The sequence below is a fragment of the Pleurodeles waltl genome, chromosome 1_2 (assembly GCF_031143425.1).
Source record: "Pleurodeles waltl isolate 20211129_DDA chromosome 1_2, aPleWal1.hap1.20221129, whole genome shotgun sequence".
In the NCBI taxonomy this organism is placed as follows: domain Eukaryota; kingdom Metazoa; phylum Chordata; class Amphibia; order Caudata; family Salamandridae; genus Pleurodeles; species Pleurodeles waltl.
Window position 1 is genome coordinate 1,119,500,598 of NC_090437.1, and position 25,682 is coordinate 1,119,526,279.

The 25,682-nt window shown below is 44.4% G+C and overlaps 1 protein-coding gene across 1 annotated transcript in view; it reads left to right on the forward strand.

Annotated features, from left to right (window-relative positions):
* Positions 1 to 4,212: 4,212 nt before the first annotated feature.
* Positions 4,213 to 25,682, forward strand: part of MED28 (mediator complex subunit 28) — a 35,017-nt gene continuing 13,547 nt past the window's right edge. The window contains exon 1 of the mRNA XM_069202250.1: positions 4,213 to 4,392. Coding sequence (XP_069058351.1) covers positions 4,243 to 4,392 — 150 coding nt within the window. The 5' untranslated portion in view covers positions 4,213 to 4,242. The remainder of the gene's footprint in view (positions 4,393 to 25,682) is intronic.

Below are 25,682 nucleotides of genomic sequence, written 5' to 3' on the forward strand. Positions count from 1 at the left end.
TGTAGATAACTTCTACACTGGAGTGCAGTTGTTCAAGGAATTGTTTAAAGTGGACACTGTTGCTTGTGGCACAATTCGTTGTAACCGGAAAGGCTATCCAAGGGAGCTTGTTTGTAAAAAACTTGAGAGGGGACAGTGCTGTGCCTTGCGGAATGATTTTCAGACAAGAGGGATGTCTACATGCTAAGTACCATCCATGATGAGAGTACTTCCCCTGTGACTGTTTGGGGCCAGGTTGCTGAAGTGCGCAAACCTGTGTGCATTTTAGATTATAATAAGCACATGGGAGGTGTAGATAGAGTTGATCAGAGGTTGGAACCTTATACTGCTATTCGTAAGTCTTACGTTTGGTATAAGAAGTTAGCAATTCACCTCTTCCACTTAGCAACCTTCAAATCTTTTATTGTGTTTAGGGATAGGTCTCCAGAGTCAAAGATGACATTTGTGAAATTTCAGGAGTCAGTGATAGGGAACCTTATTGTGGTGGAACAGGCCAGAGTTCCTAGAGAAGCAGTGGTGGAGGATGTGGCTAGATTGAAAGATCGCCACTTGCTGAGCACATTCCTCCCACACCCAAAAAAGACTTTCCAGCTACAAAATGTAGAGTGTGTTTTCAAAGAGGTATCCAGAGGGAGACTCGAATGTACTGCCCAGATTGTCCTTCAAAGCCTGGGCTGTGTGTGGGAGGTTGTTTTAAGAATTACCACACCCAGAAGAATTTCTGGGAACAACCATGTGTGTAAACTCATGTCTGTTTTGTATTTTCATGTGTTCAGTTTCATGGTTAGCATTTCTGTCATGTACTTAGTTAGAGCTTTTGTGTTTGTAGTTTTGTAATTCTTTCTACTTAGTTAGGGGTTCCTCTGTTTAAAAAAAAAAAAAATGATGCCATTGTGTGTGGAGTGGGGCTTGGCTGAGAGTGTACATATTGACTTGCTGTTGGCTACTGCAACACACTGCCAGCCAAACACCAGTCCACACACTCCCATCAGCTGGTGTGATTGTTGTATCAGGCATGTGGGCGTATGTAAGTGATGGGCCCTTGAGTGGCGCTGTCTGTCGATGTGAGTGTTGTAATGTGCTGGGCCCGTGGCTGGCGGTGTGAATGGTCTTGTGCGTGTCATGTATGAAAGTTGTGTGAATGGACTGTAAAGCGGTAGGTGCCTTGTCGCGGCTTTACAGCTCACGAGCTGTGAGTCATTGGTTCAGTTTTTTGCCTTTCAGTTATTAACAGTGCATTTCATTTTTGTGAAAGCTCTTGTTAATAAAATTTGATCCACTGAACCATCACTCACCCTCGTGCCAAATCCAACCAGTATGTGTGGTAAAAATGACAAAACCTGCTCCGCTGTAATCAGGCGTCGCAGCACACCTGTGACACGCTAGGTGCCTCAGGTGGGACCCCGATGATGAAGCATGCCACCAACTTGGTTGGTGGGTGAGGGGTCTTTTTCACATAACCTAAGTGTGTTTCTTTTCACAATTTTAGTGTTTGGCACATCACGGACGTATGTGGACACATCAAAACGATATATTACAAAACTACCTGTGTTTGGGAGGAAGGGGGCACCTGTTTTTGGTCCTGGGTGCGGCCTTCATCAGGGAAACCTACCAAACCCAGACATTTTTTTAAACTAGACACCCCAAGGAGTCCAGGGAGGTGTGGCTTGCATGGAACCCCCAACATTTTCTTACTCAGACTCCTCTGTAAACCTCAAAATTTGCTTAAAAAAGCATATTTTCCTGACTTTTCTTTGTAGGATCACCGCTCCAGCACAAAATTCCTACTCCCCAGTGTTCCCCTCAGTCTCCCAAGTAAAATGACACCTCACTTATGTGGGTCCCCAAAGCAGAGTCAGTCTAAAGATGTATAAAAGAATATGTCCTTATAAACTCGCTGTGCTATCCCCTCTATCTCTACAAGTTTTGGGCCTTATTCTGTTGCAGGCACCTGGCCCACCCACACAAGTGAGGTATCATTTTTACCGGGAGACTTGGGGGAACGCTGGGTGGAAGGAAATTTGTCCCTCCTCTCAGGTTCCAGAACTTTCTGTCACCGAAATGTGAGGAAAACGTGTTTCTTTAGCCAAATTTTGAGGTTTGCAAAGGATTCTGGGTAACAGAACCTGGTCAGAGCCCCACATGTCACCCCATCTTGGATTCCCCTAGGTCTCTAGTTTTAAATAATGCACAGGTTTGGTAGGTTTCCCTAGGTGCCGGCTGAGCTAGAGGCCAAAATCTACAGGTAGGCACTTTGCAAAAAACAGCTCTGTTTTCTTTAAAAAAAATGTGATGTGTCCACTTTGCTTTTTGGGGCGTTTCCTGTCGCGGGTGCTAGGCCTACCCACACAAGTGAGGTATCATTTTTATCGGGAGACTTGGGGGAACATAGATTAGCAAAACAAGTGTTATTGCCCCATGTCTTTCTCTACATTTTTTTCTTCCAAATATAAGAGAGTGTATAAAAAAGACATCTATTTGAGAAATGCCCTGTATTTCACATGCTAGTATGGTCACCCCGGAATTCAGAGATGTGCAAATAAACACTGCTCCTCAACACCTTATCTTGTGCCCATTTTGGAAATACAAAGGTTTTCTTGATAGCTCTTTTTCACTCTTTATATTTCAGCAAATGAATTGCTGTATACCCGGTATAGAATGAAAACGCACTGCAGGGTGCAGCTCATTTATTGGCTCTGGGTACCTAGGGTTCTTGATGAACCTACAAGTCCTATATATCCCCGCAACCAGAGGAGTCCAGCAGACGTAACGGTATATTGCTTTCGAAAATCTGACATTGCAGGAAAAAGTTACAGAGTAAAACGTAGAGAAAATTTGCTGGTTTTTTCACCTCAATTTCAATATTTTTATTTTTCAGTTGTTGTTTTCTATAGGAAACCCTTGTAGGATCTACACAAATTACCCCTTGCTGAATTCAGAATTTTGTCTACTTTTCAGAAAGGTTGCGGTTTCTGGGATCCAGTGTTGGTTTCATACCCATTTCTGTCACTGGCTGGAAGGAGGCTGAAAGCACAAAAAAATCTTAAAAATGGGGTATGTCCCAGTAAAATGCCAAAATTGTGTTGAAAAATTGGATTTTCTGATTCAAGTCTGCCTGTTCCTGAAAGCTGGGAAGCTGGTGATTTTAGCACCGCAAACCCTTTGTTGATGCCCTTTTCAGGGGAAAAACCACAAGCCTTCTTCTGCAGCCCCTTTTTCTGATTTTTTTGAAAAAAAAACACAATTTTCACTGTATTTTGGCTAATTTCTTGGCCTCCTTCTGGGGAACCCACAAAGTCTGTGTACCTCTAGAATCCCTAGGATGTTGGAAAAAAAGGACGCAAATTTGGCGTGGGTAGCTTATGTGAACAAAAAGTTATGAGGGCCTAAGCGCGAACTGCTCCAAATAGCCAAAAAAAGGCTCGGCACAGGAGGGGGAAAAGGCCTGGCAGCGAAGGGGTTAAACTTTAGGTGTCTTTAAATACTATGTACTAATTAGTGAAAGTGCACTGAAAATGGCCGCTGCACCCTCACACATTACCGCGAGGGAACTGGAGGAGTGAGCCAAAGTACCTGCGCACACATGCTCGCAATAGCTACAAAAAACAAAGTTAATTCCTTCCTTAAACTATAGGTGTCTTTAAATACTATGCACTATATCCAATACCACAATCGCCGCCCTGGTCATAATTTGGCAGTCATTAACGCCGGTCGGCAGGGTTACTGCCACCATCGCCGGTGTGGCAGTCACCTGACCACCAATGTCATAAAGACCACCTAAATCTTTTCCAGCTACCAAACTTTAATTGGAATTTATTTAGCTGGAGGAGTGTGCCTTTAACAGCATTTCTATTTATCTCAATTAACAAGACTGGTGATGAGCACAAAATACACTGAAAAATGCTGCACGATGTCAACCCAAAGCCTGCATCCTTTCTTCACACATCCTTTCATCACACATTATCACTACACGCCTAAGAAAATACCCAACAAAAGACATTCACTGACTGTTAAACTAAGCGTTTAAATAATTTGCAGCAACAGCTTTTCTGTCTACCTAACAGTAAAAAGGATAACCCTCCACAGAATTTCTCAACTCTGTCTGTTCTCGCTCTAGATGCCAGTCTAACAAATCAGAAAAAAAATCGACGTGACCTGCGTGCTTGACACGTGATGCTGTGTCGGCGCTAGGGGGGCGTTGCTCTAGTGAACGCTAGCCACGCCTTATAATACAGATAGAAAATGGCGGCTTCGCTAAGCGGGATGTTTGCTGCTCAGGGCACCGGTGTACCGCAGGCGGGAGGTCTGCCTCCTGTGGGGCTGATGTCCACGCCGCCCGGCTCTAGAAACGCAGGAAATACGCTAGTAGACGAACTGGAGGCGTCTTTCGAGGTAAGGGAAACAATGGCTTTTTAAAGCTGTGCCGATGTTGTACTGCGTTTACACTTGATTCCTGAAACTTGACGTCGCAGAAGCAGGCACGGAGTTTGTGTAACGTGTCACTCTGGCGTCTAAGCAAGAAGCGAATGGTGGTGAGGGCCAGTGAAGTTCCAGTCTCTTGTTCCTCTGCTTACACATACTCAGTTGGATCGAAGACTGGGAGCTACTGAGCTCTCCCAGTTTGTGGTTTTATTTATTTATGCGGTGCATATCAGCTTGAACGGGCACCAGAGCGCTTCACAAGAGAATACAAGAAGACTTTATAAGACTGATAAAAGCAACAAGGAGAGCACACAGTTCCAGCAGTTTGTGTCCGGGGTGAAAGGTCAAGTAATTCGTTTCTGGACAGATTACAAAAGTCGAAAAAGGGAATGCGGCGAAATGATCAAGGCTATATCCAAAGTGCATCTCAAATAGGAGAATGTTGATTTCATCTTTACGTGGTAAAACGGGTTGTGCCAAGTGCTTCTGAAAGGTACTTTCAAATTATTGTTGCAATGCCATATAATGCCTGTTTAATGAAGCATTATTGACTGAAAATTCGAGGGTCTCGCAGGACGGGTTTGGTATTTCTCGATTCCACTTTCTATACCAGAGATTCTCAATTTTTCAACCAAGTTGAAGGGTGTGCTGTTGTGGGAATGCATGCACTCTTCAACTGAGTTTTTGCTTCATTGAGAAGCCGTTGTGACGTTTGGAGAACTGCAGACATGTGATCACATTTTCAGAGACCTCTTACAAAGCAGGTAGCTAAATAAAGCTTTGAGGAGACCAGGCAGGTGAGAGTACCTGTTTTCCAGTGTGGAGAAGACCAGCGCATGAACTACAGTTTTCAGGTCCTGAGGATGAACTGCATAATGTTCCAGTTTATTATCAGTTGATGGTAGGTGCTCTTTGCCATGAACAAGATTATTCTGAAGGTTAAAATGATTGTCCAGGATAAAACCCAGCGAGTTAGTGTACTCCACGATGCCCTGATTACAGTCCGTTCCACTTTTGAAGAATTGTATTGTCTGATGTCCGAGACATCTAGATTTATTTCTGTGCAATTAATTGTAATGTCTATTGTTTCTGAAGGGCAAGTAGACATTACATATAAACTAGGGATCGCACTGCTGCTCTCTCGTGTTAATAGCCGTGTCAAGAAGTCAGAAGTAGATCTTTCATCTCTTAAATGTGTGATGGCCTATGTTTCGGCATAAGCCCATGAGTGTAGTCACTATTTTGATTGTGTGGTCATCCATGAAGCCACCCGCAGGTAAAACGTTGCTTTTGATTGGTAGACCTATCCCGGGGATGCACCACAAAGCACTGAACTGGATCTCGTCATTTCTCACGGACAGGACCCAGAGAGTCCGCCTCCCGCTGTTCCTATCAGAAGCCTCCGGAATCACCTGTGGCGTCCCTCAAGGATCTTTGCTCAGCCCCACACTTTTCAACGTGTACATGGCCCCCCCTCGGCAAGAGTGCACGAACACACCACATCAACAGTCTCCTACGCTGACGACACTCACCTCATCTCCCTCACGAAAGACCCCGCTACTGCAAAGGACAACCTCCACAACAGACTCCACGCCATCGCCAGCTGGATGGAATCAAGCCACCTCGGGTTAAACACAGACAAGACAGAATTACTCATCTTCGGCACCAACCCCTCAGCTTGGAAAGACTCCTGGTGGCCCACCTCCCTAGGATCCGCACCCTCACCCACCACCCTCGCACGCAACTTGGGCTTCATCTTGGATTCCACTCTCAGCATGACTCAGCAGGTCAATGCCATTTCCTCTTCCTGCTCTGCAAAATCTTCAAATGGATTCCCATCGAAACCAGGAACAGTCACCCACGCCTTGGTCAGTAGCCAGTATCAAAGAGGATCACCTTCAAAATCCTCATTCATGCACACAAGGCCCTCCACAACACAGGTCCCGCCTACCTCAACGACAGACTCACCTTTCACCCCCCCCCCCGCAACCTTCGCTCCGCCAACCGCGCCCTGGCCTACGTTCCTCACATCCGTTGCATGACCACCTGGGGAAGATCATTCTCTCACCTTGCCGCAAAGACCTGGAACTCCCTACCACTCCACCTCCGCCTGACCCAAGACCTTCTATCATTCAGGAAACGCCTCAAGACTTGGCTTTTCGACCAATAGCAAACCCCCCCCCCCCCCCCCCCCCCCAAGGCCTTGAGACCTTACCGGGTGAGTAGTGCGCTCTATAAATCCCTGATTGATTGACAATACAGGCCCTAGGGAGCTGTTATTTGTGAAAGGTAGATTGAACAAGAGTGGCTCAACCTTGCAGATTTGAGACGCACGTCATGGAGCAGTGCAGTACCACTCCCATTATTACTGCCAGGTAAGAGGCTGGAGGCAGGGGTGCAGCTTGGTGAGTACGTTTTTGGCTGGGTGTGAACTTTAGATTTTCCGACAGTCAGGCTGGCATATGATGTTAAAATACACTGTATGACAACCAGGGTGCATGAGAGAGGCATATGGGCAGTGCAAAGGGAGATGAGTGCAGTTTGATGGAAGTAATAAGAGAAAATACAACATTCTGTAACCTTTGCTACTCAACTTATTCTTGTGTTAGTTTTGCCAAGATAACCCAGGCAAGGCAAATGGCTCTGGAATCTTCGCAAGCCCTCTAAGATGGGCAGTTGTCTCCTATGCGAAGACCTAGAAGTCCTTTTTGCGCCTCTAAAATTAGGTTTTGGGTCTGTTGAAGATCTACAGACTTGTCTCCACGTTTCAGGGTATACTTTCATTCGGGCTACTGGTGATATAGGTTCCCATACCTTAGGCATAAACCTGCCTCCCTTGCTGCTCATCCCACCATGAGCCCAGGCCCAAAAGTTTGCTTTATTACAATTGTGTATGAACAACAGTTACCTAAAATAAAATATTTTACACCATGTGAGACTTTGATGTAAGTTAGACTGCAGTCCGCAGATCTGTCTCATAATAAGAAAGGAGCTCTGACTCCAGCCCTTCAATGCTGAGTTAGAAAACCCGTGCCTTGCTGGAGAAAACATGTTGGATGTTATTCAGGCCAGAAATTCTAAGGCAGATCTCTGTATCATCTGGATATTGATGATCAAGCATTCCAGAGTTAATCAGTCTTTCCACGTGGGTTGTGTTAAAGTTTAAACAATGTTGGGAAAGGTTTGAACTCTCTGGAACCTCTTCTCCTAAGTCCGTCTTGCTGGAGACCGAGCTTCCTCTTTTAACTGTTTGTGATTAGTTAGACCAATATGAATCAAAACATTTTAGTGCAGCAGGGTTGAGTCCCATACGTTCTTTTATTATGTTAATCAAAGCAAAGTGGTTGACTGTTTGAGAGGTAGCCTAGAGGTCTAGGCGCACAAGTTGCTCGAGTCGTTGCCGGAGTCGAGAATGTAGATGAAATGGCCCATTGTTGGTAGGAGGGCTATTTCCGTTTTGTGGTCTTGTCTGAAAACAGATTATTAAGCACCAAGAGGGATAGTTGCGTAGATATGAAGGGAGAGTTTTGAAGCTGCACAGCTTTCTAAAACCTTCCTCGTGAAGGAAGAATTTGAGATTCGGCAGAAGTTGTTCATGTCATTGATACCAGCTTTGGGCTTTTTAAGGAGGTGCGGTTTCGGCCAATTTTTTAGACTGTCCGGGAAAACACCTTGCTTTTTCAGGGCAATCAGCTAATATATAACAGACAGGAGCACATTCAAATCTGCCCTGAGATGGTACCAGCAACTCATCTTGGGCGACTAAATACACTGCTGTGATGGATCGCATCAATGCAAGCACCAAAAGAAGTAAAGAAATGTTAACCACCATGGGGGAAATAATTCATCTCACCAGCATCCACCTTAATCTTGAATACCCATTCACAGGTTCTCTGCAATGATCTGTTAATTCTTCAGCAACAAAATCACTACCATGTACTACAACTTCATCCCACAGCCAGACCTCCTGATCCAGGTTCCGATCTCCTCTAAAGAATCAGCGCTGACCACTTGGCCCTTTATCACCTCAGACGAAACCGCTGCCACCATTAAGTTCATCTACTCATGGATCCCGTCGACGCTTGCTCTGACCACACCTTCTCAAGAGGAATCCACCCCATCAGCGCCATGGTCACAGCCATCCTGAACACCTTCACCTCTTCTGTGGCTCTTGGAAACACAGCAGACCTTCTCTTGCAGAACATCTCTGCAGACCCATCTAAGCTTTCCAACTATGGATTGATCTCCTTGCTACCATACCAGGGCAAAGCATAGAGAGAAGCACCAACAGACACCTCACCAAATACCTCAGTGACTACCAACTTCACAACACTGCTTGGTCATAATTCAGCGACAATCACAGCACACTGAAACTACCCTCATCGCCGCCACTGACATCTGCATGATCCAAGACGATGGGAGGCACAGACCTTTATTCTCCTGGACCTATCTGTAGATTTTGACACATCAGAATCCAAGGAACAAGTACTCGGCTGTGTCTGCTCCTTTTCACCTGGTAGTACTCTGTCAGCCTCACTTAAAACTCTGGTGCTGATCTCATCTGCTGAATTCTGCAAGGATCCTCGGAGAACAGCCCTCTTCAACGCTTTCATGATCTCTCTGGCCAGCATTATCCACTATCATGACATCAACATACTCTTCTACACCAGTGACACAAAACTCATTCTTTACTTTTGAGGACAATACACCCACCACATGGAACAAGTTGATGGCCTGCATAACTGACATCTGAAGACCAACTGTCTGTAACTGAACACAAACAAGACAGAAGTTGTGGTTTTCAGGAAGAATACCTTACCATGGGACTCCACCTGGTGGCTGATGGAGCTAGGACTCGCAACCACCTGAAGCACCCATGCCAAAAACCCTGAGGATCGCCATCAGGATCGCCATCAGCAGCAAACTAAAAATGACCGCCCAGATAAGCTTTCTCACTGTCCTAAGCTTCCAAAAACCCTAAGATGCTAGAGAAGACTTTTAAAGGGCTACCGATGGGCACCTAGAAAACGGTCATGAATGACCTAGGCACAAGAAGTCTAAGCTTTAAAAATACACTGTACTCCTGGATCAATGAGCAACTCACCAGAAGGCTGTAAACTATTCCAAACTTGTTGGCAAACATTCACTCATACTGCCTTGCTGCTCTCACATCAGCCACATCACACTACACCTGAATTAGCTCAGTTGGTTGTCGATATAATTAAGACTTTTCAGCCACGCCTTCAGGGCACTACATAACATTTGGCCCAACGTTGAAAAACTGCATCTGCTTTTACAAACCAGCTGAATTCTGCTAACATCCCATGCATAGAGAGAACCAGATCCAGACGTTAAGCCTTCTCCTGCATCACTCCTAAAGGGTGGAACAAATTGCTGGCACAAATTGCTTCCGTCTCACTCCCTAAAATCCGAAAGGTCTTTTCCTCTTACTTGCTTTTTACTGGAGCAAATTATTTTGTTTTTAAAGAAGTATTTTTATTGGTTTCATCAAATACAAACCAGCACCAACAAATGCCAAGGTTCTTGCCACCATCCGTCATGTCATAGTGGTGGTTAATGTCTCACATTACGATCAATTTAACATAATAGTAATAAGTCCACCGTGCATCTGCATATGCCATCAATAATACTAGCTACCTTCGCCCACTCCCAGCATCCCACCCCTTGTAACAATCACACCAGGATCAGATCATGTCTCAGTAGAATCCTCAGTTCCTTCATTGTCTGATATGGAGGCAGAGCATACCCCCTGTGGTTGTATAAAGTTTTCCAATAGTCCCACCGATACCGCAATGTCCTCCTGAGCCCTCTCATAGTGCCCACACCTCCTCAAACACACCTGTTTAGTATTTGCCCTCTAAACCACATCCAACACTCACTGTTGTTCATTCTGTCCAGCCTCAGCCATCCAAGCAGTCGCAACTGGACTCTTGGCCAATAACAGCATCAAATGCATGAATTTAAAAGCCATCTTTGGGCCCCTCAGTTGATGGCTGTCACCCCAACAAACCTACCATGGAGCCTACAGTCGCAGGGATCCACACCATGGTCTTCACATGAGTCTTCATGTTCCCCCAATAGTCCTACACCTCCGGGCAGGACCAACCAAGCCAAGTGCAGGAAAAGTCATCAGGGCACAACACCTGTAACACTATTCAGTCCTACCAGGATCTGTTCTATGAATCAATACCAGTGTGACGTATGTACGGTGAAGGTAATGGAAATGCAGGAGTTTAAATTGTGCATTACTCAATAATGTCTTCACCAGTGCACATGAGGTCATCAGTCAGCGCCCATAGGTCCTCCTCCCAGGCCTTGCGGGCCCCGAACAGTACCCATATGGCGTACGCTGTCAACACCTTGTAAAGGTGTCATATCAAGGGGCGAGACTCATCCAGTGTCCACCGACATTGAAGTGTAAGTGAGGGGCTTGGGGCCCTGGGAAACGTGTGCCATAATGTATATTCCACACAACCGTAATACTTGCATGCTGGAAAAAAGTGGGCTGGCCCTACCCAGCTGCTCTCAGAATCGATTAACTCCTTATTAATCAACAGATTTCTCCCCCCCCCCCCCAACAACTTTACAACCACCTGCCCTCAAGGCAGTCAAGACCACTATAGCTCCCAACATTGTAACTGCAGGGAGACCCTACACAACCAATTCATGGACAAACGCAGCCTTACGCAGAACACTTAGCAGCATGTTCCCAAAGTGAAGTGGTGTGCCTAATGAGATATGGGGCATTCTCTACATCTCTGACCACCCCTGCCAGCCCACCCCCCCCCCCCCCCCCCCCCCCGGCCAGGTCAAGAACTACAGTAGGGTCGATCTTTGAGGGGTGTGGATGATAACCATGCTCATCCATCAGATGGAGGCCAGTTCCCAACAAAGTGGGACCACTGGCAGTCCCCACCCCCCCCCCCCCCCCCCTTTTTTTTTTTTGTTTTTTTGTTTTTTTGCAGGTAGCCAGATACCCTAATGGAATCTCAGGGGACTTACCATGATTAAGTTGGAGTCCTGATATTTCCCTGAAAGCAGTTGCATATGACAACAGGATTGGTAGAGTCTGCCAAGGGGATGATAAGTAAATAAGGGTATCCGCATATAAGGACAGCAGGAGGGTGACCCCTACCCACTCTAATCCCCCATTCGGCCATATGTTGCCGGATCTGAACTGTGAGTGGCTCTAGTACAATGGCAAAGAGGAGGGGACAAGGGACACCCCTGACACATGCTCCTCTCCATCACCCATAGCACCTATGTCCCACCCTTATCTGGACAGAGGGCTTTGTATACAATAGACGCACCCAGGAACAGAAATAGGGCCCAAACCCTATAGCCTCCAACACCAGCATGAGATATTGCCATCTATCTGTATCAAAAACGTCTGTCTATCGTCGCAACTGTTATTTCTTCGTCACAACTCTCAACCTCACTTAACACATGCTTCAGTGGCCGCAGGTTCATGGAGATACTGTGACCAGGTATAAATCTGCGTTGGTCTGTATGAATCTCTGCAAGATCTTCAAATGGCTCCCAGTCTCCACCAGACGCATTGCCTCTCAAGCCCTCGTCACCAGACGCTTGGACTATGGCTATGCACTCTACGCTGGAATTACCTCTCGTCTCCTGAAGAGACGTCAGACTATTCATAACTCAGCAGCCAGACCCATCCTCAATAGCCCCAGACAGACACCCATCAGGCCTCACCTGAAGAAACTCCATTGGTTCCTTTTCCCCAAGAGATGCCAGTTCAAGATTATGACTCATGCCTACAAGCCCCTGCACAACCATGGAGCAGCATACATCAACCACCACCTAAGCTTCCTCCAGACTTCTGCGTAGGCCTGGTAGAACTCGGTGGGGGAAGCCATCGCACCCTGGTGCCTTGCCCCCAGCAGCCGCCCCAGTGGCATGCAAAGCTCTAACGTGAGGGCCACCTCCAAGTCCTTTGCCTCTAGGTCTTCCAGCCATAGTAGTGACAATGATACCAGAAAGGCCCTGACCGACGCCTGCAAAGAAACAGGATCACAGTATACCTGTTCCAGGTCGAAGCGCAATGTGTCCAATATACTTTCCTGTGTGTATGCTTCCTGACCCTGATGAGTACGGAGGTACAAAATAACAGGGTGTGGGTCCTCCCTCTGCGGAGCCAGGCAAGTAGATGCCTGTTTCTGTCCCCCTCTCTATTGAGAATCTGACAATAAAATTTGAGTGTAAATTGATCTAGTGTATCCCTAACCTCTGACTTTGTATGAGTGCTCAGCCAACCTCAACATTTGGACACATTACCATGTCAGGCGTGTTTCTCAGAACACAACATGTTTTGTTATTAAAACATGATACAGGCCAAAGAAGGTTAGATAGGTCATTCCCCCTAGCGGAACCATCTCAAGCTGTGTTACTTTATTGCCACTTTGCTGACCTCAGCCCTGTCTCAACAGCCAGCGGAGGAGATGGGCAGACCCCTGTTTGTGTTGTGGGTGTTCCTTCCATGGACTAGTATGGGCAGAAAGGGCCATCACTGCTAAGCTCTCATGTAGACTCTAGAAGTGTTGTTAGGGACTTGTAGTTGCTTGTCTATTCCAATATGCTGGGACTGTCTCACACTTACCGTCACCATTCTAACTGTGATCTTTCATCTTCCTAATAATCGCAACTCACATAGTTTTATCATAAATTGAAGTCTCTTTAATAAATGCATTGACAACTGTCTTGCATCTCTTTGCCTACCTGTGGTTGTGTGAGACTTGTACTACTGAGATAAAGAGATAGATCTGCCATCCACAACTTCCCAGAGAGTGAGTCTGTATGTGTCAGGCTGCCACAAATCACCTTTACTTTTCATGTTTGGGTTTAGGTGCTGCTAGCTAGGTGAAAGGGTTAGGCTGACAGCTATTAGACGGTGTGGGTTCGACTTAGTCCCCTAGACGCAGTGGTGTTGTCACCCCAAACTAACAGTCTTGTCTCCATGGTGAGAGTCCTATGACAGGAGCGTGATATGACAAATAACTGGTAAGGTGCAGGACCTCAATAACATCAATGCCCAACGAAGCCGGCACAAAGTTGTGGTCAAGCCATCTGTAAGTGATGTACATTGGTGAATAACAAGTTTAACCCTTGGACAAGGGGTATTTGGCCTGCCCCTATATCACAGAGACCCAAGTGTAGCACTGTCTCACAGAAAGCCAACATCCTCTTAGGTTTGGTGCCCTGTTTCGGGGGTGGGGATGTGCCTATCCAGCACCCCACAATTGAAGTCCCCTATCCACATCACTCGTGTGTCTAGCATTGATGCAATGATATTCTGCACCTCCTCCCCCGTGGACCAGATTGATCAGATTTTCTATGCATTTTTAGTATTGTATCAGTTAGTATGTCCCTCAACAGAGAGGTGAAATACAGTCTTTCTGTGTCTCCAGACAGCAGAGATGGGCATCAGTCCTCCTATGTATTTATTTTTACTTTTCCTTAGTCCAAGAAAGATGGCAAGTCACGAAACAGAGAGGAGAAATAAATGGTTGTTCTTCTGTGTCTTCTTGTAGCAGAGGTGCCAGGAGAGACTACAGTCCTTCATCAGTTTTAACATAAATACATGGCCACTTCCACAAACGAAGCAGGGATAGTCCTCTTGTGTTCTAACAAACAAGGAGGAGTTAGCCCTTCTGTGTCTCAAAAACAGGGAAGAGGAAGAGACAGCCCTTCTGTGACTCCCAGCAGCAGAGGGCCAGGGTATGCTGCAGTCCTTTTTTCATTCATATACACTGTACATGGTTGCTTCCATAGCAGATAGGAGCCTGTTGCAGCAAAGGAGACGAGGCCTCTCCTGCAACTGAGGGAGGCCGTAGCGACCCCACAGGGAATCCATGCAACAGGCAGGGGGAGGCGAGCTATGTAGGCTTCCTGCATCCTCTGTACGCCTCTTACATCTTCTTTTCTAGTGCCATACACACGTGCCCAGGAGATTGAAAACCCCACTGAGAGAACAGGTTAGAATAAAGGTACATTTTCGTTTGTAGAAACTTAAGACAAGCTGCTCCATGCTTCCTTCAGTGTGGGTGTGCTGTCAAATGGATGGTATCTGCAAATGGTAGATTTAAATGGGTTCTGATCTGTGTATGCAAAAATCCTTTATTCACATGCATCATGTTAAGAAATTCCTCTGCTTCAGTGTAAGTCTAAAGAGAAATGCATTTCTTCTCTGAACTGTCCTTACTGCTTTCTTATTTTTTTTTTTTATTTCTGTTAGTTATGATCATACATGGCCAGCCTTTCTTTATACGTTCAGGACTGCCAAGTTTCCGGTCTTTTTGTGACATTTTCATGCTTGCAGGGCAGTCATACGTGACACTTTATTTTAAACATAGTAATTGAACCTAGCAGAAACTGTTATCCCTTGAATAGCAGACCTCTCAATTTTCTAAGATCCATACATGAGTAGCTAAGCCAGTTGAAGTTATCGTCTGTGTTATTGGACTGCTAGTCTATAGCTATATAAAATCAGACCTACAAGTTCCTAAGCGCCAAGAAAGCCAGGTCTGACTGAGCAACTAATGCATGGACCTGGGTATCCTGACTACTTTGCAGTAACAAATTCTGTAAGGCATAATTTAGGACCCTTTTCAGATGACTGATCTAACAGCGCCAGAAACTGACCCTGGCAGCACAAATGGACTACCTTAAGGCATCTCTGGATATCAGGAGAACCCTGCAAGCAATAATTTGCTGGATTCTTGCCTGCCACCATGACCTGCCCAATGAACCATTAACACTATTCGCATTCCTCACAGACCATTATATTTTACATTGCTTTGGTATCTCATACTGTCTTGTCCATACATGAGAGGAGGTTGTCATTTTGTAAACCTTAAACTGGTAGCTAATGCTATTCTGTATTCATGTTTTGGAAACTACCAATATGAAAACACATACCTAATGGAAATACTGAACGAAGGTGACTGTTTCCCATATGTGCTAATTAGTCCTCATACAGAGGCTGAACATATTTTTAGCTGTAAAATGTAGTTTATTTAGATGTGAATAGTCTGTTTAAACCTACACACACTTCCAAATAATAAAACAGGATGAACAGTCTTATTACAGAGACTGAAAAGCAGCTGAGGACTATTGAATACAGCAAAAAAGTTCATAATTACCAATAAATTCACAGCGGCTGATTGAGGTGTGTGTACGTATATGTGTGTGTGTATACATATATTTTTTTTTTAGGTGTTTAAAATCTTTTGACGCTTTAATTATTTATATATATATATATATATATATATATATATATATATATATATATATATATATATATGGGGCAGTTCTATAAGGAGAAATCCCTCTGTAAGCAGGAGATTGCCAGAAGACTATCTGAACTGTCTATCTGTGACATAACCTCAAAATGATATAACGGCAATAGTCTTTCTTCAGTCTCCCTCTATATATTTTTCTCTCCTCCTCCCTATTATTTTGTCTTTATATTTCCCCTTATTATCTATTTTTTTTCTCCTCCCTATATATACATATAGTTTTCTCTCCTCTTCCCTTTTTCTCCTCCTTTCCTTCTCCCCCTTTTTTCTTATCATTTATTTTCTTTTTTTTCCGCCTCCCCTTTTTCACTTTAATCAGTGCTGTCTGAGACTTCAAAAATTTGAAATTGGTGTGTGTAAGTAAGAGAAGGTCAAAAATGTGGTTTTAATATTATATATTTAGTCTTGTTTAATTTAAGTGGTGTGTGGGGTTTGAAATAAGTGTATTTTGTTTTCACTGTGTAGTGATATATAATTGCAAAGTTGGTGTGACTATATATCCCATAATTCCCCATAATGGCATGCAACAGAAGAAACTATAAATTAAGTTGTAAATGGATCAATTACCCACCGTGATCAAGACCTTGGTGGTTGAAGCGCGTTGGTGGTGCTTGGGTTACTCGTTTCTGTTGTAAGAATAAACATCAAACACAAGGATTCCTGTGTGTGCTGTGTATGACGGTGTCATTTGGTGGACATTTGTTTACATGGCTGGCCCGTCCCTGACGCGAGCACCGACTTAATGGAGTGCGCCCAGACAGGGGCCATTTGGCAAAAGATATATATCAGTCCATTGGTACCTGTGGTCCACTTACATTTGAAAACACAGATGCTGGTCCCGCGATCACTTTAATCCTTGCTAGTACTCCTGGGACAGAACAAGGGATTAGTACCTAAAAGAAAAAACCTAAGCTTTAATGCAGTGAACGGAAACAGTTTTTTTTATATAGGTGTCTTTCTTCATTCCCTAGAGAAGTGTGTAGGTTTCTTCTCAAGATCTGTATATTTCTAATGGAAATATGTAAAGCAGACCATTTTAGTAATTGTTAGAGGAAAAGCGTTCTATTGCTCAATCTTGCTTGCTATAGAATGTAGCTCTTTGTATAATTATACTGTGTTTCCTAGCAACTTTGCCCATTTTCTTTCATTTTTTGGGGCTCTTTGCAGCTAAGTTATGAAATTTCTATGTGGTCACTGCAGGATAGCGAATGTAAAAAAAATCTTAAAGGCTTACCTGCCTTAACTACCTAAAGGATTAAAATGAGCTCTCACCGAATTGTTGCATTGGATAGAAGGCTAAGAATCAGCTAGTGCTGGTGAAAGCGGAGAAAGACGATTACACATACTTATTAATTTTACTTTGCCTGCGGAGCAAAGTGCAGCTAAATTAAACTGTCACACTCTACATTGTGAGCAGTTTAGGGAAGTAGGCACATTCCATGAAGTAACACTGGAAAGCTGATTGTGGTCTGACAGGACTGCGCCTTCCCCTTTCTCAAAACTGTCCTTTGAGGCACAAGCTGTTTATACTTCATTCCCATTATGAGCTACATGCACGAAAAAAAGATAGTCTCCCACATTGTTGGCGGTATGCAAATTGATGCCTGCCATCCTCTGGACTGGTCTACAAAAAATAAAATAAGTTCTGACAAGGAAATATATTTAGTGAAGACAGTTCTTTGTCAGATCTCTTTATTTTATTCCTTAAGAGCCACACACAAGATGACCAGCATTGGTTTGAAACATGTAATGAAGATGATTTTCAGTGGTTCTCTGCAATTGTGGTCTAGCCTTATGAAAGCAAATAGAGGCAATATGTTATGAGTCCCCCCCCCCCCCACCCCCACCCCACACACACAACAATAAAATGTTCTTTATTTCACAAAATCAGAAATACGTTTTTTTTTTTGTTTTTTTTTTTTAAGCCCTGTTCTGAAATCGCACTGGAAGTATGCTGAGTGCCTTCTGTTCCTGAGAACAGTAATGGGCATTACTTCCTTCAAGCCTTTCGACCTCTCAAAAGATTCAGGAAATTCAATCTTCGATTCTGTTGTATCCAGGAATGGCTCAGATCCAGTCCTTCTGATCATGCAAGCAAGCTGGGACATGAGGGCTCTTTAATGGTGCCTCCTCAGACAACGGGCCAGCACAAGGAAGGCTTGTTGGATGCCATCAGATCTCCTGGGACACGCAGCAGGTCAGGCTTGGTAGGGGAGGAGGAGAGCCTCAGGGTAGGGATTTTCTTCAGCTGCCAGTAGTTGTGGCCTCCGTGATCAATGCCTCTGCTTTAAGATTGGGGGCCGGGGGACCCTCCTCTGGAGGAACTGGAGATCAGAGACGTCTGATCTCCAGAAGAGCAAGTTCTGCACAACAATCTGCTTCAGCCGGGGGCAACTTGCTTGACACTCAAGGCTTTCTTTCCTTCCTTTTGGGCCTTGTTGGACCAGATCTTGACAGACAATATGACTGGGATGTGGTATATCTACCAGCAGGGAGGAGTAGGTCTGCAGCTTCTGTCTGGATGCTCTGCACCTCTGGTCATGGGTTCAGTCATGGTGTTTCACTGCTGTCAAATTATATACCAGCCTCCGTTGGTGTCACCTTGCTGATCACGAGCGGTGCCTCCACCCGGAGGGGATTCAGAACATCTTTGCCCAGTGGGTCGCCCCAGATGGATTTGATGCCACTCACAGCAGCATGCATTGTCTGGAGTTCTGTGTCCTCTAGTAACCATTGCAGGGAGCCATTGGGTTTTTTTTTGGTAAAGTTGAATTTTTTTCCTCTTTGTTTCCACTCATAACTTTGATTTCTTGAGTTCCGAGAAAAATTGCGAAGACTGAGCCCAAGTCATTTTAAGTAGGGTATGGTACACAGACCTTCTGTACTTCTCCCTCATGCCCCTCCTACTCCATCGCCATCTCGCCCCACCTACTCCATCTCTCTCTTGCCCCACCTACTCCATCTCTCTCTTGCCCCCACTCCATCTCCCTCTCGGGCAGATATTTTCTCCCAATGAGAGGGGGGGGGAGGGATCGGGTAAAAAAAAAAAGGCATTAATGTTGGGGTTTTGATACTTCCCTCAGATAATGATCACAATATTATTAAAGTTAACCCTCAAAAGTCACTACATTAACCTATGCTCAACCTTCTGGTAGCAATGGTGCTGCACAGAGGGGGTTAACTTGGAAGCAGTGTGTAAAGTATTTATGCAGTACTAAAACAGAAAAACTGTTGGAATGAACAACATAAAATCCCCACCAAAATTAGGAGAATAGAGTAAAATTAATTACCAAAATGACACCTATGACAAAAATCCAATAGAGGGAACCGAAGATATGATTTTTAAAAATAAATTTAAGTGGAAACTGTGCCAAGAAGCGCAAAATGCCACTGATAATCTCTAGCTGAGGTAGAGGAGGATCTAGGTGCAAGTTTTAATGCTAACTGCGACGCAGCTACACCAACCATGTTCGTCCTGGGCAAAGATTTAAACCCTCTCCCCTTTGTTCTACAGTGAATTGGGCTTAGAATAACATTTTCAAAATGTCCAAAAATTACATTTTTAGTTTCCTAGGTGAAAACAAACTTTATTAATCTTAATTTTGTATCCCAGTGCTTATTCCTATGGAACAACCAAACCTGCTACAGTGAAAATAGCCTTGAGGTGCTAATCCCTGCAAGGACATGTTTAATGTTACATTTCAATGTCTACATATTCTATTTTTAAAAACCATGCACCCTGCTCTATAGGCAATATGTCTTACTTAGGAATGACTTGATATTTAAAAGAAAGTTTTAGGCCAGTGAAAAGGGGTTATTTTGAAATGTTGAATTTGCAGTTTAAAACTACACAGGCAGGTTACACTAGACCTGGGACATGATTTATTGTGCCACTGTAGTGGTTGGCACAGTGAGTGCTAAAGTCCTCTTGTATATTTTAATTTCCAGGCCCTGGGTACACCTGTTGCGCATACTAGGGACTTGTAGGCATATTAAATAAACCGGTCGGGTTTATACCAATTTTATCATGTTTTAAGCTGAACACAGACACTTTACCGCTGGTTAGTTGGAGTGTGGTGCACAGAGTTCCAGCAAAAAGAGTAAAGGCAAACATCTGGGGGAATTACACGCGAAATCTGGTAACTGCCAAAAGGAGGCTGGACATTGAGCAGGGCAATTTAACTAACTCCAAAGGTGGTAGATGTAATTCTGTCTGCTCACTGTCATTCAAGACTCTGTACTCCGGAAGGTGGAATACATTTTGTTTTGGGCGGAAAGGAATGTGGGTCCCTTGAAAGCCCATTTGTTGGATATCCTGAGGTATACACTTACCTTTATATACCATGATTGCCCTGTGGAGACTGTCGAGGGATATTTAGCAGCCTTGCCGTGTTTTTTTTTTTTTTTTTTTTTTTTGCCCTCTTCATCTTCTGGACCAACGGTTCCTGTTCAAGTCCTCCCTTTTACGTTATCTGAAGGGTTTGAGAAATGTATTTCACCCACTTCCTTTGTTATGCCAGAGCGACCTCAAGCTGGTTTTAACCTTTCTTAATGGGTCTCCCTTTGAGTCCCTTCATAGTTAACAGTTGTGTCTGTTGAATTTTAAGACTGTTGATTTTTCTCGTAGCTATCACTTTGGTGAGACTTATCAGTGAGTTGCCAACGCTGAGTATATGCCCACCTTTTTCTACATTGTTTCCATACAAGTTAGTTCTTTTAACCAAAGCTGTTTTTTTTTTTTTCTTCTCTCCTCCTGATATTGTCACTCTTTTTAGTTGGGGCAGTCGCTCTTCCTTCCTCCTACCCCCTTCACATGCAACCAAAGAGGAGGAGATGCTGTGCAGGCTGGACCCGAAAAGGGCGGTCAATTCCTATATTGATGACACCTGGGAATTTAACTGACGGTTAAAGAAGAGAACCTTATTGGTGGGTCATTCTACACATTAAGATTCATTAAGTCTTAGCACAAAAAGAACCCCCTGAAAGTTAAGGGATCCATTTATACCAGAGTGAAGCTTTCCAAGGAGTCGTGCTGACCCTTTTGAAGGGTGGCAACATGGGCGTCCTTCATACTTTTTCTAAGCACTACCACTTAGATTTGGAAGTGTCAGGATGACCATTTGTCGTCTCCTGTCCTCCTGAACCTCCTTGTCTAACCATTACTTTAAGTTCCTCCTTCAAGTGAGGTACTGCTTGATGATCTATTCAGAAGGTGCGTAATCTGCAGGTAGAAGTATCAATCAGAAGAAAAAGTTCCTTACTTTCAGTAATGCTGTGTCTGGTAGATAATCTATCTGCAGATTTCTCACCATTCCCACCCTCCGCCCTATCTTTGGTTATATGCTACAATTAATGCTCTGTAAAAGGATGATCTCTTGAAATAAGGTTAAAAAAAGGTTCTTGCACTGCACTGACGTCTATGCCGGAGTGTTCAGTGACTTTAATACAAAATAACATCTGATGTTGACATGGAATCAACACCACCTATCTGCTTGCAAGAGCTATGAAAAGTTTCTGGAGCCTGGGATATTTGAAAGGTAAGGAATCTGCAAGTGAATAGAGTATCCACCAGATAGAGCATTACTGGAAGTAAGTAACTTGTTCTTTTACAGTTCGTCATCAAAAACGGTGAGAATCTGAAGTATGCATCAAAGTGTGTCTTAAAAAAGAACTCTATTCCTGGAGGTTCATTGTAGGTGTTTATAGACAGTGCACTTTGTAGTCTCAATTCATGGGCGATAAGAGTATTCACCTCCATTCAGGTTGCAGTGTACTTTGGAGATTTTGTTGGTTGAATGTAGCAAGCATCTAGGAATATGGTGCTACATGCATTTTTGAGACAGGGAAAGGGTCTCAAATATGACAGCAGGCCATTGTAGAGATGTTATTCTAAAGAAATTGAAAATGGGAGGATTGTTTTTGACAGGCCTTTAAGGGAGGTGAAGGATATAAGATGTTCTGAAGTCAAGAGTTTATGGTGTTGCCCACAAGTCCTGTGAGTGGTCTTCTGGTGGGTGTAATCTAAACGGGGAATGCATCTTGGGGAACAGTATGGTGCTCTGAATACAGACACGTGTCTAGTCATTTTTGAGTCAAGGGTGGCTTGAAGTGTTGATATTCGTGGTGTTGTGGGTGACTAACATTTCTAGAGTTTGATTTAATGAGAGCCTGGTAGTGCGTTTGGCGTTCAGGCATGTTGGCTCAGTTTTAGAATTGTATATATGTTGTGAGAAATGACCTGCCACACTTCAGGCCGGTTTCTAATATTTGTGCTAGTTTTCTCTTTTTTAAAATATTTTTTAAATATTTTTTATGTATTGACTCAACACAGAAATACTATAATTCACCATGCAATGTTTCATAAAAAAACAGCAGTACGTCATATAAAGTTTTAACTACTATATTTTATTTTACCACTCAGAATTGTACGCATTTTAAATAAAACCAGTGGAGTGATGCTTGTTTGGGCACAAAGTATAATCAAGGGGAAGTCATCCCACTGGTACTAAACCAGAGGAGAAAAAGGGCTTAGTGGGAATGGGATGTAGGGAGTCATAAGAAAGAAGGGCAGGCCATTTCAGCTAAGTTGAGGGTTAAAGGAATAAGGAGCTATATCTTTCCGGCTTTGATATGGCTTGAGATCAGAATCAGCTATTGGACCCGCTGTGCGCTTAAACTAGCCTGTGCATTTCAAATTATTAAATGGTTTGTTCTTAGACTGTGGACAGTCAGTGTGGTTGGGCAAGGAGCAAGCACTTCATGGTGTGGCACGGAAGGCAGGTGAGCAGAGGTTGGGTTGCACTGTGTATCAAAAATAATGGGGTGGATTGCACTATAAGTGCTGTCGAATTTGTGCAGCTTAGGAGAGGTGGAAAAGCTGTCAGCAAATCCTCAAAACCTGAGTAATAAAGTGTCCCATTCCATAAAGACAGGATATTTCCGGAGTCCTTGGTCCTCCTCCCTTCTCAACACAGGATTTTTGGCCTCTGCCCATACCTGGAGCAAAAGCCTCCCTGCCACTGGAGCAGTGAGCAGGGCAACCCCCCCAATGACATGTAAATATTCCCTTCTCTAAGACTAGGGCCAAGTTGAGGATGCATGTTTCAGGATGATATTTCACAGAGTGTAGGAAGCGGCCCAGAGTAAAGGGGTGCTGGTCCCGTTAGATGTGCATGCTGTGTAGTAACCTCAGCCCAATACTGAGCGGGTGATCACCATACCCACAACATGTGGTGTAAGTCTGTGTGTGTTGAGGGTTTGGCAACTGGGACAGGCAGTGTCTGTCCCCCAGGAGAGATAGTTTCGATTTACTTTTTGCTGACGTCAAATGGACTCTGTGTGTAACATGAGGAACTGTTTAAGTTTTTAATTTAACATTCTTGAAGATTACAGCTGACTAAGCAAGCTCTCTGTCCCATTTTTTTATCAATAAAGGGTTGGGCCAGTTCTGCCTTCTATTTCTCGTGAATGCGTGCTAGGGAAGTCTAGTTGTGTTCCATAAGGGCTCCAGACAACCAACTGACAAGATTGCAGCCATTTATCATAGCGTGTATGAGACAGCAGTTCCTTGGCTGTGATGTTCCAGGCGGAATTGTAGCTCACAGGACAGAGCAAGATCATTTTAAAAATTGTACCCGAGGTATGTTGCATTGTTAAGATTGTTCATTATACACCATTAAAGCACCATTGTGAGAAAGGTTGTCAAAGTTAACTCCCTTAGCCTTCCATTTCTCCAGTGTCTATTCCGATGATGCCCCTCAAGTACTTAAGGAACCCAGAATGGGGACAGCTGAAGCGTAAGGCAGTCACTAATGCGTATACTCATGCAATAACATGAAAACACCACTCTGAGGATGCGAGGTGAGGGGGGCACCCCCTACTCTGAGTAGGGTAGAATAAGCATACCAAGCAGCCCTTTGCCAAGAGGAAGGTATCAAAATTGTATCATGTTTGTGGTGTTCTGCAAACCAACTGCTTAACCACTGTACCTGAGATGCCAAATAATCAAAATCTGGAGTGCCGAGGCCTCCCCTGTTGGCTGATCCAATTTGGCCAGGGCTATCATACGATGGTCCCCTCACCAAATAAGGTTTAACAAGTTCAGTGAGTGAAAAACTGATGTCAATGATATTGGGTGGGGGGTGGGTTTGGGAGGTTGGCAAAATTGTACAGTAGGTACCAGAGGATGACTATTTTCGAGAGTACTGTTCTGCTAGCTGCGGAGAGTGGCAGGGTATGCCCAAAAGAGACCTGACAGCAGATACCAGTTACGGCCGTACCTTGTCAAAACGTCCTCCTCATCTTGACCGATCTGGATCCCCAAGTATTTAAATGCTTGTGGCTGCCAAGCAGAAGTCTGCTGCCCATATCTACTGACGTTGGCACACAGGCTGGAAATCTCAGCAAAATTTATGTAGGTAGAAATATTGGGATGGTCTTCCCTGGCCTCCAGAATATAAAGCAGTATATTGTCTGCTTATGACTAAACCACATGAGTTCTGTCCCGGGTGGTGTCCCCCATTCTGTGCCCCCCACCCCCCCTTCCTCACCCGACCAGATGAATGACAACCTGTTCTTTAGCCAGTTTGAATAAGTGGGGATAGCTTTGTGCTCCTCTGTTGCTCTAGAGTGGCGGAAGCAAGCTTCCCTGTCCTAATTCGTACAGCTGCCGTATTGTACAGGAGACATTTTTTAATTGTGGGATTTACGCAAGTAAATGTAGACCCAATTCAGAGACCTAAAGGCCTGCTGTAGGTCAAGTATGAGGAATGCTACTTGGGCCATGGTCCCAGGGCAGCCTCCAGGACCCCAAGAGCCTAAAAAAAAATTAAATACTTCTTTCTATCCGGCACAAATCCATGCTGATCAAAATGTACCATCCGTTGGGTCAAGGGGTGTAGGCATTCAGCCACAATCCTGCTGAGGACCTTGTAATCTGTATTATAGGTATTGTTAGTGGTGTATGTGAGGCGATGTGGGATGTCTCTACCTGGTTTAGGAATGGCTATTAGTGTGGCTTCCCAAAACAGGGGAAAGATGGACTGATAGAATTTGATTGGGAGACTGTCCGGGACCAGAGTTCTGTTAGTTGCCAGGAAACCATTGCTTCCTTAGTCCTTCTCTATTGAAATTGGTGGAATGCATTCCCGTTGTTGATCTGGTGATATGTGAGGCAAGGGAAGGTCTTTTAAGAAGGCTGTAATATCCTTGTCAGTAGCATTCAGAATGGGGCCACAAAGCTTTGCTTAGTAGTCAGTGAATACCATGTGAATATCTGCTTGGGTATGGGCACATTTTGTTGTGATTCAGGCAAAATAAGGACCTCGTAAAAGTAGATCTGTTTTGCCTGATCAGCCAGGCAAGGAGAGCACAAGACTTGTCCACCTCATTATGGGTTTGTGCAGTGTGAGTAGTGTGATTGGCACATCAGAGCTGATCCAACAAGATGTCATGCTTGGTTCGCGCTGCCCGGTGCACCTCCCAGATGGCATCATCCGGGATAGCCTGGGTCTCTAGGTAGAGCAGAGAATTCTCACCCTCCTGCAGCACCCTACGAATGCTGATCAATGCTGATGGAAGTGCCTCTAATCGTGACCTTAAAGATGTCACATTCAATAACTAGATGTAAAATGAGATCTGTTAACAGAAAGTAGCACTGAGTACGTGGTCTTCTAGTAGGAAGGGTTAAAAACTTTGGAGAGGCCCTGGCAAGAAAGAGGGTAGTAGCTAACTCAAAGGAACTGAGGAACCTCTATGGGCCTGTTTGTCTTTGCTAGAGGGGGGTCGAGCGAATAGAGTGCCAAGGAAGTGACAATGAAGCTGCGAGGATAGGACCCACCGGGGGGGGGCCTGTTCGTGTTTTTTTGTTTTGTTTTGTTTTTGTAATCCCAGAGTCGAATAGAGCTATCTTGAACCGGCGTGTGA